Genomic DNA, 14,870 nt, shown 5'->3' with positions numbered 1-14,870 from the left:
TTCTTATTTTTCTTTTTTTTCCCCTGAAATTAGTACCAGCCATCGCTCAGAAAAAAGTGAGCTAAGTATTGGTGAAGAGATCGAGGAAGACCTCTCTGTGGAAATAGATGACGTCAATACCAGTGATAAAGTATGCTGTTGTGCTTCTCCCAGGGAGTGCTATCTGTGCTTGTTGCCTTGAGTTACTGTAAAGCTTCAAAACTTTATGCTTTTTGCAGGGCAGGAATAGAAAGGCAGACTTAGACAACGGATGTGTGGACACAGGAGGGGAAGCGGGGAGGGTGGGATGAATTGGGAGATTAGGTTTGACATAAATACACTACCATGTGTAAAATAGATAGCTAGTGGGAACCTGCTGTATAGCACAGGGAGCTCAGCTCGGTGCTCTGTGATGGCCTAGATGGGTGGGATGGGGGGAGGGGAGGGAGGTCTAAGGGGGAGGGGATGTGTGTATGTGTAGGGCTGATTCACTTTGCTGTGTGGCAGAAACTAACACAACATTGTGAAGCAATTATACGCCAATAAAAAAAATTATACTAACTAGGAGAAAAGCAGTTGAAAATTCCATAAACTTTATGACGGAGTTTCCTGGTCCAAATCTAAAAAGAATGTCTGTAATGAATGTGTAAAATTGTTTTCAGTTGCCGCCTGCTTTGTTAAGTGAGTGCTTGTGAAATGCTGGCGTGTTATTACTGGGGCTTCAATTGCTGTGGGTGTTAACTGGGCCATGGTGGGTCAGGATGAGAGTCAGAATCGACCACCTCAGGGCGTAGACACTGTAGGCAGGAGGTCCTTTTCAGAGACGTCAGTATCGAAGAAGGTTGGTGTGTATATAAGAGCCCTGTGAATGCAGGAGCTGAAGCAGAGATTGGGGTGTGGAGTGTTTGTGAGGTGTGAGCGGGCAGGGGGACAAGACAGCAGAAACGGGGAGTCAGTGTAAAATTAGGAGTGCATTTTGGAGATCACATTTGACCTTTTATTGGGCAGAGAGCAGATACTTAGGTGTATGTTAGATGTGAGATGTAAGGTAGCATCTCAGGATCAGATATCAGTGCCCACGGTACACTGTGGGTGAGTCTGCCTTTGAGGTTGTGGGTCGCTACAGCCTGGAGGTGAGCCTTGCTTTCCAGAATAAGGAAGGACTCTCCAAGTGTTTGTGACTGTCAAGGACTATCATGTAGGGAGAAGGCCTCTGAGAGAAGCAGCGTTTTGTAATGAATCTGGGCCCGCGTTCCTATTCTTTTATGTATGTGTTTTCTCAGGCGAGCTGCAACCTTTGATCCTCAGTTTCTTTATTCGTGAGATGGAGGCGTCGATGCCTCCCTCACAGGCTTGTTCTGAAGGTTAAGTGATAATATATAACGTGCCTTCTCTAATTCCTGATACTGTATAAGTTTGTAATAATTTGTCTTTCTCTTTGTACCTTATGTCATCGTAAAGAGGCCTGAAAATGTTGCTTTAAAGTTACCAAAAGAACTACAGACGGATTATTTTAACACCCAGTCTTCTTGTTAATGTAGAGTTCAACTGTTAGCTCAGCTTTTGTTACCACCAATTTCAAAAAAGGAAGAAGAAAGGACAAGGACTTCTAACTATGCAGCAGTTTGTAGAGTATAAGATAGTATTTAAGTTATAGCAGTAGATGTTAAACATTATTTAAGACTCTGCTTGCATCCTGACACTAATTCTTTTCTTTCTTTTGAACGACAAAGCTTGATGACCTGACACAGGACCTCACTGTGTCCCAGCTCAGTGATGTTGCGGATTATCTGGAAGATGTTGCCTAGGCGATGAAAGAAGGAAGTATTCTAATCGGCAAAGGACAGAGGGCTCTGATCAGCTCTTTTTTTTTCCTGGACAATCTCACCCTTTGCTGGAACGTCTGCTCCCTGTTGGTGCCTGTGTTTCAAAAAGATGACAGATATTTTTAAAAATTAACTTTTCATTATACTAAACAAAATGCTCCTATTTGAGACCATGTGTGGAAGATTTAATATTCTTAATTTGGTTTAGCTACATGTTTCTCTATGGAAGTTGATTACGCTCAAATTCACTACAAGGAGCGAGCCTGTGAAATGCCAGTGTTAAGCGCATGACGAAGGCGCCAGTAAAGCCGTAGGTTCCCAAAGCTCCGCGTGCGCGCCTGTGGGGCAGCCGCCTGGGGTCAGGCGCTTCGGCAGCAGGTGGTTCGTCTGCAGTCAGCGCGTTCGGCAGCAGGTGGTTCTGCAGGTAGTTGGCAGATGGCCTGGAAAATCTGCAGTCCTGAAGCCCATCACTGTAAGTTACATTTGATAGGTTGACTTTATTTCATATTTCCTTCCATTTGGAAGGTTTGTTAGACCATTAAGGTTATATTAAAATACTCATGTGTGTGCTACTTAGTTTTGCTTGTTTTAAAGATTAAAATCCAGATGTGGTCATGACTTTTGATTCATGGAATTGTCTCTGACAGCACTTGCAGTTGCTGCGCTATGTCCATGTAAGAAGCTTTATTCACAGGTTCTCCTTGTCATAGTTATAATTTATCATTTGTAAAGATGCCTTGAAACATGTTAAATACCAAAATGCATCTGAAACCATTAAGCGGTGCTTTTATTCAGATCTGTAAGTTGGTTATATTAAAATCCAGATTGGACTGTAGCAGTGGTAATGGCCTAAGACCATATCCAGGTTGACGAGCTTTATACACTGTACATGGTTTCATCGTAACCCTTAGAAGCTGAGCCAGTGATAGAATTCCAGGCAGTCTCGTTTACATTCTATCCATTGTGCTGCTATTTATGTAGGTTGCTGACATCACTGATCCTGAAGTGTTAAAAAGAACAATTGGAAGTGGTGCGTGCATGTTCATATTGATGTAAGTAAAGCTGTGATTGTGTTAAATTTTGTACTTTTTAATTTCAGTTAAATTAAAGCTTTTTATTAAGTCACCTTTATTACTAAAAGGAGCAAATTAGACCTAATTCATTGATCTCAAGAAGTGACCAGACTTTGTGGTTTGTATTTCATTTCATACTAGTCTAAATATTACAGAAATATTTACTAGGCTCCGAAATGTAAAGGGAAATGATAATGTATGGATCAAGGTTATGTGACATTAGAATCTGATTTGATACAATTTAAGTGACGCTGAGCCGTAAACACCAAGAGGAAGCAGGACAGAATGTGGGCCAGGGCAGCCTGGGGGCCGCTCTGCCAAGCTGCCCTCAGTTTGTGGGCCGTGATCTCAGTCTCGGTCAGGCTTTTTGTTTCATGTGAGGAAATAGCGCTGCATCAAGATGTAGTCTGTTGCTAAAAGCCCCCCCAGTGTGCTCTCTGTAAAATGTATTTCCTTGGATGTCATCTCTGTGAAAAGTCATTTTCTATAAAGATTGTGGTTCTGTTCTGGCCCTCTGGAATCTGTGTCAAATGTGTGATTTATTTTTTATATTATTTGATAGGAGCTAGATTTCTGTGCAATGATTTGAAATCATTTCAATGGAATGATCATCGGGGTGTGGTGCTTTAATTTTGCAGAAAACTTTTGAATAGCAACATCTGAAATTTGTCATTTTTCTGTTACCCACAGAATCTGATCTTTTGATAGTATCTGGGAGGATGGGGAGAAAAATGCCAAATATGAGACTCCCTTTGTCATCAGCAGTACATACATCTGATCAGATAGTTTTAATAGCTTAAAGTTCAGCTATGAAAAAGCTCTGTTTCCACAGGTGTCCCTTGATTAGATAGAAGGTTTTGAGTGTGATTAGCGTTTTCTTTGTGTTGAGGAGTACATACTGAAATATTAACCCAGGAAATAACATTCTTATGGTAAAACCTGTATCGTACAGTGGAGTTTTTCAGATGTTTCTTTGTCTGTCAGATGTCAAGAAAAGTCTCGTTTTATTCATGATGACTGCGGTGAGCGGCAGCTCACGCCCTTTGTGTTCCGTAGTGACAGTGACCAGGCGCCAGTTGTGCTGACCTTGGTCCTGCCCCGACTGCCGCCGCCTGCCTCTGCCCCTGGCCCCCCTTTCCTTGCTCCCCGCCCCGGCGCCGCACAGCACCTGCGAGCTGCCAAGGCGGGTCCTGTCTCGGGGTGGATCTGCCTCTCCTTGTCTGGACCGTCCTTCCCGCAGAATCCTGCCGGGCTGGCTTGTTTCCGTCTCGTTCTCAGAGAAGCTCCAGCCGGGAGGGGATGCCCGTTTTCCCTCCCACCCCGTCACTGTCGCGTTTGCCCTGTGTGTTTTATTCATCTCTCATTGCTGTCTGAGATGCGCTGGGATATCATCCGTAAGCTCCGTTGGAGCAGGGACTTTGTAACCGGTGTGTGTCCCTGAGCAGAAGTCAGCCCCAGCATGTGCCCGGTGAGGCTCCAAGGCGACCACAGCCACAGATCCAGGGGGCTGGGCAGCTGCTGCCCGAGGACAACACGGCACGCTTTCGGGGGGACAGCCGTCCTTACCCTGAACCCAGGGAGGCCCCAGCTTCAAGTCTGAGGGGTGGCTCGGGACAGCGGGCCTGGCTGCCCGCCCACCCCCCAGGCTGGTCGGAGCATTGCTCCTGACGGGCGTGGGCAGGCCTCCTGTCTGCGGCTCAGTGTGGACACTGGCACAGGGCAGCAGCAGGGTTCCAGGTCATGGACTGACGGCCCTGCCGGACGTGCCGGAGGGCAGCGCTCACCTGGGGAAGAGCGCGCCCCACGGCGCAGGTGCAGACCCCACTGGACTCGGCCTTGGGCTGCCTGGGACCCCACCTGGTCTCTGCCCTTGCACGCTAACCCACCCCACCCTCCTGACACGGTCTACACTGCCAGCCCCCATTGTACGAAGGGGCGTATTTGGTGGAAACAAGTGCAGAGGAAATGAGGGCAGCCACTCTCCTGGGTCATCCACACTGGACGGAGGAGGAAAGTGAACAGCATGTGACAGAGGCTGAGATGAACCAGCAGAATGGCTTATCTTGGGGGAAACGATTCAGAGAAGAAAATAATTCTAAAGTAAAAACCTAATTGCACTACTTGAGATTTGAGAACGTTTGTACCTAAAAAAGGCTGCTATGAAAAAGGTGCAATCAAAGTGATTTTTTAAAATTAATTATTTATTTTCGGCTGTGTTGGGTCTTTGTTGCTGCGTGCGGGCTTTCTCTAGTTGTGGTGAGCGGGGGCTACTCTTTGTTGCGGTGTGTGGGCTTCTCATTGTGGTGGCTTCTCTTGTTGCGGAGCACGGGCTCTAGGTGCGCGGGCTTCAGTAGTTGCAGCATGCAGGCTCAGTAGTCATGGCTCGCAGGTTCTACAGCTCAGTAGTTGTGGCACATGGGCTTAGTTGCTCCGCGGCATGTGGGATCTTCCCGGACCAGGGCTCGGACCCGTGTCCCCTGCATTGGCAGGCAGATTCTTAACCACTGCATCACCAGGGAAGCGCCCAAAATGAATTTTGATTAAAAAATTGTTGGGCCAAGTCATTCGGTGGAAGGATTGAATGATGGGATAACGCAAAAAAAAAAAAAAAAAAAAAAATTTAGTAACCTCCAAGGTAAAGAACTCCCTGCATGTGTAGCAAAAAGACCAAGGTGGAAACAGAATGGTCAGGAGCTGTGGACAGAGGATTGACTAAGGACTGCAGCAGCTACGTGTCCATTGACAGGGTTAAAACTGAGGCAGGAAACATTGGCAGAAACATGCGTAGGTTCAGAGACGCCCGAGTGTCTGGATGAGCGAAAGCCAGGCCCACAGCTGGGTGGATGCTGATTAGTGTGAAAAAAAGACTCTTCCAAGATCATTTTAAAGGAATGAGGATGAAATTGCCTGACCGGAATCTCCAAGTAATAGAGCAATAACTACAAAGTTAGGAGGGAAAATGAATTTTGAGCATAGAATTTCTACCCTGATGGAAAAAAAAAAAAAAAGGAACCTTCCTGCCTTGTAGGAAATGGATCGCAAAGCAAGGTAAGATGGGCCTGGCCTCTCACGTGGCATCAGGCTTACGTCATGTCTCCGCGGGGCAGTCTGTGCTGCTACGGGCAGTGGGAGGGGACCTGTGGACCCCTCCCCACCTTCGGGAGCACGCTGTGCCTTTACCAGGGCTTTGCCTCTGCAGAATGGTGACTTTGGGTAAAGTCGGGCCTGCTTCCCCAGAACCAGGAAGAAGAGAGGGCAGGGGATCCCCAGGCCTGCGTCTCAGGGTGGATGGAGAGGAATAGGGACAGGGGAGCAGCAGGATAGAGGCGTCTGGGCCGTGCCTCATATACAGGGGTCATTTCTGATATTTTCACCTGAGTTTGTTGTTTTGGCAATTTATGAAATCTTCCGATTTGATGATGAAATTATTTTGACATAAATGTTTAATTTTCAAACACTTCTAGTTGCTAAAAGCCAATTTGGGCATGTTTTATAAATCACTAGACTATTGGATATGGATCTTAATCTCTCTTTTAAATCATTTATAGTTTGTAAAACTGAATGGTAGCTCTTCTGAAATGGAAATTTTTGGTGAATGAGTTCCCTTTTTACTTCAGGCATTTAGCATTTCTCTCCCCCTTCTCTCTCAGTCCATGTGGTGTGTGATTTTTTATCTGACCTTATGTTTAAATTTTGGCATACAGAATGCTGTGCTGCACCCACCGTCCTGAGTCTGGTGTTGGGCCTTGATGGCAGGCGCTCCTGCAGCCCCAGGTGTGTTGGCTCTTTGGCTGGGGTGCCACCTTCCCTGACCCCTCTTCCCCATCGCACACACCTGGGCTACTCTTACCCTTTCTTCTCTTTCAAGGCCCAGGTTAGAGGAAGCGAGTGTTTTGTCTCCTCGGTGTGCCAGGTACTTGTCATCTGTCCCTTTGACTCCCTGCACATCCTGTTGTGGGGGAAGTATACCAGGATTCCAGCAGATGTTTACAAACGTTTAAGGTGCTGGGTGCCAGGTGCTGTGCCAGGTGGGCACACGCTCTGTGCACAGTCGGTAACGGGGACTTGGGACATACCACATCTGGCCACCGTGTGCTGCTCACGGGCCCTGTGAGAATGTCACACGCAGGACCACCAGAAAGGTGATGTTCGAGATGATCTTTGGACTTTGGTTCCCTGGAGACGGGTGGGCCGGTGGGTTCTGCCCAGGGTTGCCGGACTCACAGGGAATGAGCCAAGGGCCCTTCTGAGAAGGAAGGAAGTGTGGGGCAGCAGAGATGCAGGAGGTGGAGTAGCAGAGGGATTGAGTGTACATGTTGAAACCACTGCACAGATCAGGATCCTGGACACCTCACTTCCTGGCTGAGGGCTGTCGGGCAAGTCATTTGTTATCAACGTTCTCGGTTTGCTCATGGGTACAAGGGGGAGCGAGTACTGCCTGACCGCACGGGGTGGCTGTTGTGTAACATAAGCAACGTATGCAGAGTGTTCCGTGGTGTTCTTGGCAAATAATACTCAGTAAATATTAATGGTTTTTTTACTAAGAAGGTAAGAGTCACGGGACGTAGTTTAACTTGGATGTGGAGGGCAAGGAGGAGAGATGGCGCCTTGGGTAATGGCAGATGGATTTCTGTTCCTCTCCCGAGGCCTGATTCAGATGCCACTTCCCACCAAGCCTTCTTCCCGCCTCCGCCGAGCTACCCGCAGTGTAACGTGTTCATGGTCTGGGTTTTCCTTGTGTCCCTGTCAGTGGTGTCCCAACGGGGGTTTCTAGCTGTGACTGCACCACCACTTAAAGGAGACCTGGTGTGGTAACAGAATGAAAACCACCCAGACTGTTTGAGAAGTCACAGTATGCCGTAAAAAGTTACATCAACTATGATTTTAACACCCCAAAATGTGTTGTAATTCCTTTCTCAAGAGAATTATGGGATTAAAAAGTAATTCTTAGTGCACTACAGACTGAGCTGTTAGGGAGTGAGGTTCAAGCTTGAACTTACAGGATGAGCATCTTTGTTCAGTCTTGCTGCTGGGGGTCTGTGCGATAAAGATGAGTGATGAAACAGCAGAAGTTATCCTGACATTGAAAGCTAGTTGTAACAGAATATTTTCTCAGATCGTACCAAAAGTAGTAATTCATGAGTTAAATTTTGAGTAGAAATTATCACTAGGCTCTTGTGTTATTCGATAACCCAGTTAATGAAGAGGAGTGCATCACATAAATACATTGTAAAAACATTTAGATTTACTACTGATTTGACACAAAATATTGATGAAGACCATATAACACTATGATATGCTGTATGACAAGAACATTAATGAAAAACTAGTGAATGGACATAATTAAAAGAGAGCATGTATGTTACTAAAATGTTACTAGTCCCTGAAAAAAAATGGAAATGCTATAAATTCCAGACTCATGCGAAAAAAGAACTCGAAAAAGGTTTCCAAAATTTGACAGTTCTAAAACTTACATGCATGACATTTCCAAAATGAATTGTAATTGAATTCATCCATCGATGAAACTCTTAAAATATGTCAGTAATTGAAAAACCATTTTGATCAATCATTCTAGAGTAAAATTATTTTTTTATCTCCATAGAAAGATATTCTTAAAAGTCATTCTGATATGAAGAGGTGATATCAGAAAGTGTGCCGTTAAAGCAATGTAGGAAAAATGTATTACAAAAATACAGCAGGCAGTTAATGAAAATATTTATTTTCCTATATTTTGTGATGTTTGTGGTATTTGTCAGATTTATTTATTTTTATTTTTTATATTTTTACCATGCCGGCAGTACATATTTATTATTATTCATGAATGGTCAAAAGACTTACAAGGCCCATTACTATTAGTGTAACCACACATATGAAATATCACTTGGTGACATGGAGTGAAAAGGACAGTTTCGTATATATTAAAAAAATACATACACATACACACATTCTCTCTCAAAGGCTCACCATTCACCGCAACAAAAGCAGGAGGCATCAAGCTGCAGGAGTTCCAATATACATAACAAGTTGAAACATCTCAAGCATAAAAACTACACTTAAATTGCAAAAATAAAGTTTCTTCAAACATTTTGATCTGAGCTCAAGCAAAGCAAATAATGAACACCAATGATTTTTATACTATTTAACACACTTTAAAACATAAAAGGACCAACAGATGCAAAAGTCCTGAAAATGTAGAGGTTATTTATAGGAATGAACAATGCGTTTCATCCAAAAAAAAGTCTACATCAGATGTGTTTCATCCTGGCTCTCAAATATTTGAGAATCATAATTTACTATATTCAAACAGCAAGTTAAGCCAGAACAAAATGATAAACAGAAAACTCATTACTTCAAACAAGGCGTTATTGTCCTTGGTTTCCTTAGACGGTTTCACCAGTGCAAGAGCATCATTCACCTGAAAGACCATGAGTCACAATTAAAGGGCGCTTGTACAAAACTATTTCCTTTTTTCTTTAAAAAGTGCCACATACTTGACTTCTCATTTAAACAACAACAACAACAACACACATAATGCTAGTGGAAGGCCGTTTGTCTCCGTCTCTTGTCAATGAGGAAAGGCCAGAGTGATTCTTTGATTCCAGTTCGAAATAGTGTTCACTGGCCAATGCCTAAGGTCTCCAATTTGGAGGAGTCAAGCTGAGCGTTTCTCGGATGTTGTGCTCCTAAGACAGGACTGTCAGTTACCGGTCTTAAGTGGCTGCTGGGGAGGTTGAAGGCGTCTGCAGTTGCACACGCCATTTCGTACTTAGTCGTCTGTTCATTGCCAGACCGGTGAAAGGTTCCCTTAACTGATGGATCCAGCATCCTCTCCTGTGCTAACTGACGACACACAGTGGCCGCATCTTTGACGTGTGTGGGGGACGGCTGCTGCCGGTGGTCCCTGTTCACAGACTTGTTGCTGAACTGCACTTTATCAAACATAACAGTCACGGCAGTTTCCCTGAGCTTTTCAACTTCTCCATACAGAACAGGAATTCTCAAAACAGCAGCTCCTAAACTGTTCTCCAGTACGGCCCTTTCTTCTAGTTTCGTTTTGCCATATAGATTTAGGGGACTTGGTACGTCTTCCTCTCTATAAGGTGGGTTTGTTCCAGCAAAAACATAATCGGAGCTAATGTAGATTAGAAATGCTCCGATTGCAGCTGCTTCCTTCTCCGAGTTCCCGGAAGCATCCGCATTAAGTCGAGAAGCAGCGTCCGGCTGATTTTCGACAACATCTGGCCTTCTCTCTGCTGCACAATGTACTAGGACATGGGGCTGAAAATCATAAATGATGTGATGAACTGCTTTAGAACCCAAGAGATTAAGCTGCTCAGATTTTGGTCTTGCTCGTCTAAAACCACAGCCAACGGCATGCCAATTATTCTGCTGAAATTCTTAGTACACAGCTCTGCCGAGAAGCCCGGTGGCACCAGTAATCAGAACCCGCCAGTTGGGGCTGCTAACTTCCTCCTCCACCAAAAGGCAGTTCACGGGAACAAAGTGGATAGAGGGCCCCGTCTCCCGCCCACCGTGCCCGCCGTGTTGGCGTCGCCGCAGATTTGTTTTTACTCCAGCACCCTCGGCCCTCCTCCCCTAGGTCCGGGCCGGCCGATCTGTCAGACTTTTAAAATTTATAGTTTGTTGGGCTCTTGTGTCTATTCAGAGTATGTATGTTTATAGCTAACTTTGTATAGGTGATTTCGTATCCCTCCTCTTGCAGAAGGTAATCCCAGATGTTACAGGCTGCTAAACAAGGCCCTGCCCTAGTCAGTAGGCTAGGAGTCTAGCCAAAAGAAAACAGTGAAGACGGAAAAACAGTTTAAGTCTGTTATCAAGGAGCGTTGGTCATTGAAAATATGTAGGCGTCTGAAATTTGAGCAGATTCTGTAGATCAAATGAGAAATAGTGAAAGTTTCTTCATGAAACTCGAATCCTGAGAACCTTTGGCGGGAGAGTCCGCAGCGACGTTGGCACCCGTCTTCTCCCCGTTCTCGCAAGCCTTCACGCGGCGGGCGTGCTGCCTGCTGCTGTGACACATCTGGTCGTCTCCTGGGCATCACGCCTGCTCCAGGGGTTTCAGCGTCGCAGAGGCACTCGGCAGCCTGCTGCCGGCAGCCGCTTGCTTTGTGCCCTCTGGTTTAATGGCAAGCTTCCTGGTTGCAGACAACAGTCTCAGTCTGTCCCTAACTTAGACAGAAATGCAGTTTCTTGGAAAGATACAGGATGGAGAATCAGGCGTAAAACCAGGCAGGAGCCTAGGAAGATGAGTAAAGAAACAGCCTGGTGGTACCGCAGCAGGATTTTTATTTTTTAACTTTATTTTTTCCATAACATCATATGGAAAAACCCGAACGAACTTCTTGGCCAACCCTATACATATTGGATGTTGAGTTGTTCGAGCACCATTGGAGAAAAAGCTATCCCTTCTCCACTGAATTGCCTTTACTCCTTCATCAGAAATCAGACTGTATTAAATTTGACATTTATAAAGACCCCTCCCTGAAAGTTTCTCAGCCAGCAAGACGGTTTAGTACCTACCAGAGAAATTTAAGGAATGATAGATGTATTCTCATTTGTTTTTTACCTTGCCTCTTAAAACACATGATTTGCATTGGGAACTGTTACTGATGGCAGTTACTAATAACCGCCATTCATAGTAGACAGAAACAGCTTATGACAACCTTTCCAGCTGGTGGAGTGCTCTCCGGGAGGGTGGGGGCGCTTAAGGCAGGTACTTTGTTCCAGTCACTGCCGTCCCTTTCGGTCAGTGACAAATGCACCTCTGTGTGATGCTCCCAACGGCGCAGTGGGAATTACTGATTCCTCCTTTACAGGTAAGATTGTGTAAGTTGTAGAGGCGGGACCTCAGCATTTTCCGGCAAGATGAGCAGAACACAGGGCTTCTGTCCACCAGCAGAACCAGCATGTAGTTCAGAGAGCAGGTCGTGGAGACTCTGAGGAGTGGGACTGTTCACTGCAGACACGTCGGGTAGTAACTTGCATCGACGTTTCGGTTGAAACCTGTATAGTGGCCTAGACTTGATTCTGATGCTGGCGAGGGCCGGAGTGGACATGCCCTGGTAATTTTTCCACGCCCATGTTTATTTGTGTTGTCCTGAAAGTCGAGGTGGGGTTTCCTGGGTGGGGACTGATTATCCCTAAGAGCAATAACCAGATTTGCTTCCTTTACTCTAGTTTTTCCCCTCCTGTGGTGAGGTGGTGAGGGCCATGATTGCTGTCACCTTACCCCTTTCGGGGGTCTGTACTGGAGGTGAGAAACCCTTAAATAAGAATCTGCAGGCTTATGTGCACATTGTTCCTCTCTCCTCCTGAGAGAGGGAAAGCAACTTGATTCTCCCAGTGTAAATAAATCCTCCTCAGGAAGAAAGGGGGAAGACTCCTGGGTTCTTACTCTTTGGAATGTAATTAAACGTCTCCAGGAGGAGAGATTGCTGGAATATCTCCATGGCTCCAGGGTCTCACACCCTTTTGAAATGTAAGCACAGACCATGAGAAAGGTGAATCTCTATTCAGTAAAGACCTGCCCTTTGTCCAAGGTCCCACAAAATTTGTTCAGTAAGCCCTAACCATGCAGAAATATAGAAATATTTTCTCTGGAGCCTGCAGTCCCACACCCAGTTGCTGGATGTAACTCACCAAAGAACAAGCTGGAATAGCTGAGACAAACTTCGGGGCCAGAAAGTGGTCAGGGTGTGCATTGCAGGCCGGAACATGCCGTAATGCAGCTCCTGTCACTTTCCAGTAATTTAAACACTTTATTGAGATATGTACACACCATGCAGTTCACCCATGTCAAGTATACAGTTCAACAGTTTTTAGTCTATTCACAGTTGTGCCACCATCACCACAGTCAGTTTTAAAACATTGTCATCACCACCAAAAAGAACCGCATACCCATTGGCAGTCATTCTCCCTTTTCCCCACCCCTCCGACCTTCCCCCCAAGACAACCACTTCCTGACTCTCGAGAGTTGCCTATTCTGGGCCTCTTTTATAAATGGAATTATACAATATGTTAGAATATGTTTTCTTTCGTGACTGGCTGCTTTCACTTAGCATAATGTTTTCAAGGTTCATCCATGTCGCGGCATCTATCACTACTTTATTTCTTTTTATTGACGAATAATATTCTACTGTATGGATATACCATATTTGATATGTCAGTTCGTAAGCTGATGGACATTTGAGTTGTCTCCACTTTTTGCTGTTATGAATAATACTGCTAAGAATATTCACACAATATTCACATACAAGTTTCTGGGAGAACGTTTTCTCTTGAGTACATACATAGAAGTGGAATTTCTGAGTTATATGATAACCCCATGTTTAGTATTTTGAGGAACTGCTAAACTGCATTCCAAAGTAGCTGCACCATTTTACATCCCTGCCAGCAGTCTATGAAGCTTCCAGTTTCTCCACATCCTCACCAACACTCATTTTTTTTGTGTGTGTGATGAAGGTGGATATGATTTTATTTTATTTTTGAAGTTTTGAATTTTATTTATTTTTTATACAGCAGGTTCTCATTAGTTATCCATTTTATACATATGAGTGTATACATGTCAATCCCAATCTCCCAATTCATCCCATCACCACCACCTCCCTGCCACTTTCCCCTCTTGGTGTCCATATGTTTGTTCTCTACATCTGTGTCTCTATTTCTGCCCTGCAAACCAGTTCGTCTGTACCATTTTTCTAGGTTCCACATACATGCGTTAATATACAATATTTGTTTTTCTCTTTTTGACTTAACTTCACTCTGTATGACAATCTCTAGATCCATCCACGTCTCTACAGTGACCCAATTTCGTTCCTTTTTATGGCTGAGTAATATTCCATTGTGTATATGTGCCACATCTTCTTTATCCATTTGTCTGTCGATGGGCATTTAGGTTGCTTCCATGTCCTGGCTGTTGTAAATAGTGCTGCAGTGAACATTGGGGTGTATGTGTCTTTTTGAATTATGGTTTTCTCAGGGTATATGCCCAGTAGTGGGATTGCTGGGTCATATGGTAGTTCTATTTTTAGTTTTTTAAGGAACCTCCATATTGTTCTCCATAGTGGCTGTATCAATTTACATTCCCACCAACAGTGCAAGAGGGTTCCCTTTTCTCCACACCCTCTCCAGCAGTTGTTGTTTGTAGATTTTCTGATGATGCCCATTCTAACTGGTGTGAGGTGATATCTCACTGTAGTTTTGATTTGCATTTCTCTAATAATTAGTGATGTTGAGCAGCTTTTCATGTGCTTCTTGGCCATCTGTATGTCTTCTTTGGAGAAATGTCCATTTAGGTCTTCTGCACATTTTTTGATTGGGTTGTTTGTTTTTTTAATATTGAGCTGCATGAGCTGTTTATATATTTTGGAGATTAATCCTTTGTCCATTGATTCGTTTGCAGATATTTTCTCCCATTCTGAGGGTTGTCTTTTTGTCTTGTTTTTAGTTTCCTTTGCTTTGCAAAAGCTTTTAAGTTTCATTAGGTCCCATTTGTTTATTTTTGTTTTTATTCCCATTACTCTAGCAGGTGGATCAAAAAAGATCTGCTGTGATTTATGTCAAAGAGTGTTCTGCCTATGTTTTCCTCTAAGAGTTTTATAGTGTTCAGTCTTACATTTAGGTCTTTAATCCATTTTGAGTTTATTTTTGTGTATGGTGTTAGGGAGTGTCCTAATGTCATTCTTTTACATGTAGCTGTCCAGTTTTCCCAGCACCACTTATTGAAGAGACTGTCTTTTCTCCATTGTGTATCCTTGCCTCCTTTGTCATAGATTAGTTGACCATAGGTGCATGGGTTTATCTCTGGGCTTTCTATCCTGTTCCATTGATCTATATTTCTGTTTTTGTGCCAGTACCATATTGTCTTGATTACTGTAGCTTTGTAGTATAGTCTGAAGTCAGGGAGTCTGATTCCTCCAGCTCTGTTTTTTTCCTTCAAGACTGCTTTGGCTGTTCGGGGTCTTTTGTGTCT

The 14,870-nt window shown here is 44.4% G+C and overlaps 2 protein-coding genes and 1 pseudogene across 6 annotated transcripts in view; 2 read left to right on the top strand and 1 right to left on the bottom strand.

Moving 5' to 3' along the window:
- The window catches only part of CEP43 (centrosomal protein 43), a 29,454-nt gene extending 26,056 nt beyond the window's left edge, over positions 1–3,398 (top strand). For 3 of the 4 annotated variants that reach the window (XM_082405327.1, XM_082405325.1, XM_082405326.1), the window contains 2 exons: positions 34–130; positions 1,713–3,398. In XM_082405327.1, coding sequence (XP_082261453.1) covers positions 34–130; positions 1,713–1,787 — 172 coding nt within the window. In that variant the 3' untranslated portion in view covers positions 1,788–3,398. The remainder of the gene's footprint in view (positions 1–33; positions 131–1,712) is intronic. The other variant, XR_014248476.1, reaches the window with a different exon arrangement.
- CCR6 (C-C motif chemokine receptor 6) overlaps positions 2,787–14,870 on the top strand; it is an 80,937-nt gene continuing 68,853 nt past the window's right edge. The window contains exon 1 of the mRNA XM_082405324.1: positions 2,787–2,857. The gene's annotated coding sequence lies outside the window, so the exon portion shown is untranslated. The remainder of the gene's footprint in view (positions 2,858–14,870) is intronic.
- Positions 3,869–10,919, bottom strand: LOC309635191 (methionine adenosyltransferase 2 subunit beta pseudogene; annotated as a pseudogene). The gene is made up of 2 exons: positions 10,848–10,919; positions 3,869–10,474 (listed from the first exon to the last, which is right to left on the bottom strand). The product of its transcript is annotated as a methionine adenosyltransferase 2 subunit beta pseudogene (transcript).

Source organism: Balaenoptera borealis, assembly GCF_965194805.1.
Source record: "Balaenoptera borealis genome assembly, chromosome: 9".
NCBI classification, from domain to species: Eukaryota; Metazoa; Chordata; class Mammalia; order Artiodactyla; family Balaenopteridae; genus Balaenoptera; species Balaenoptera borealis.
Note: the sequence above shows the minus strand (reverse complement) of the source record. Positions and strands in the feature narration are given on the sequence as shown.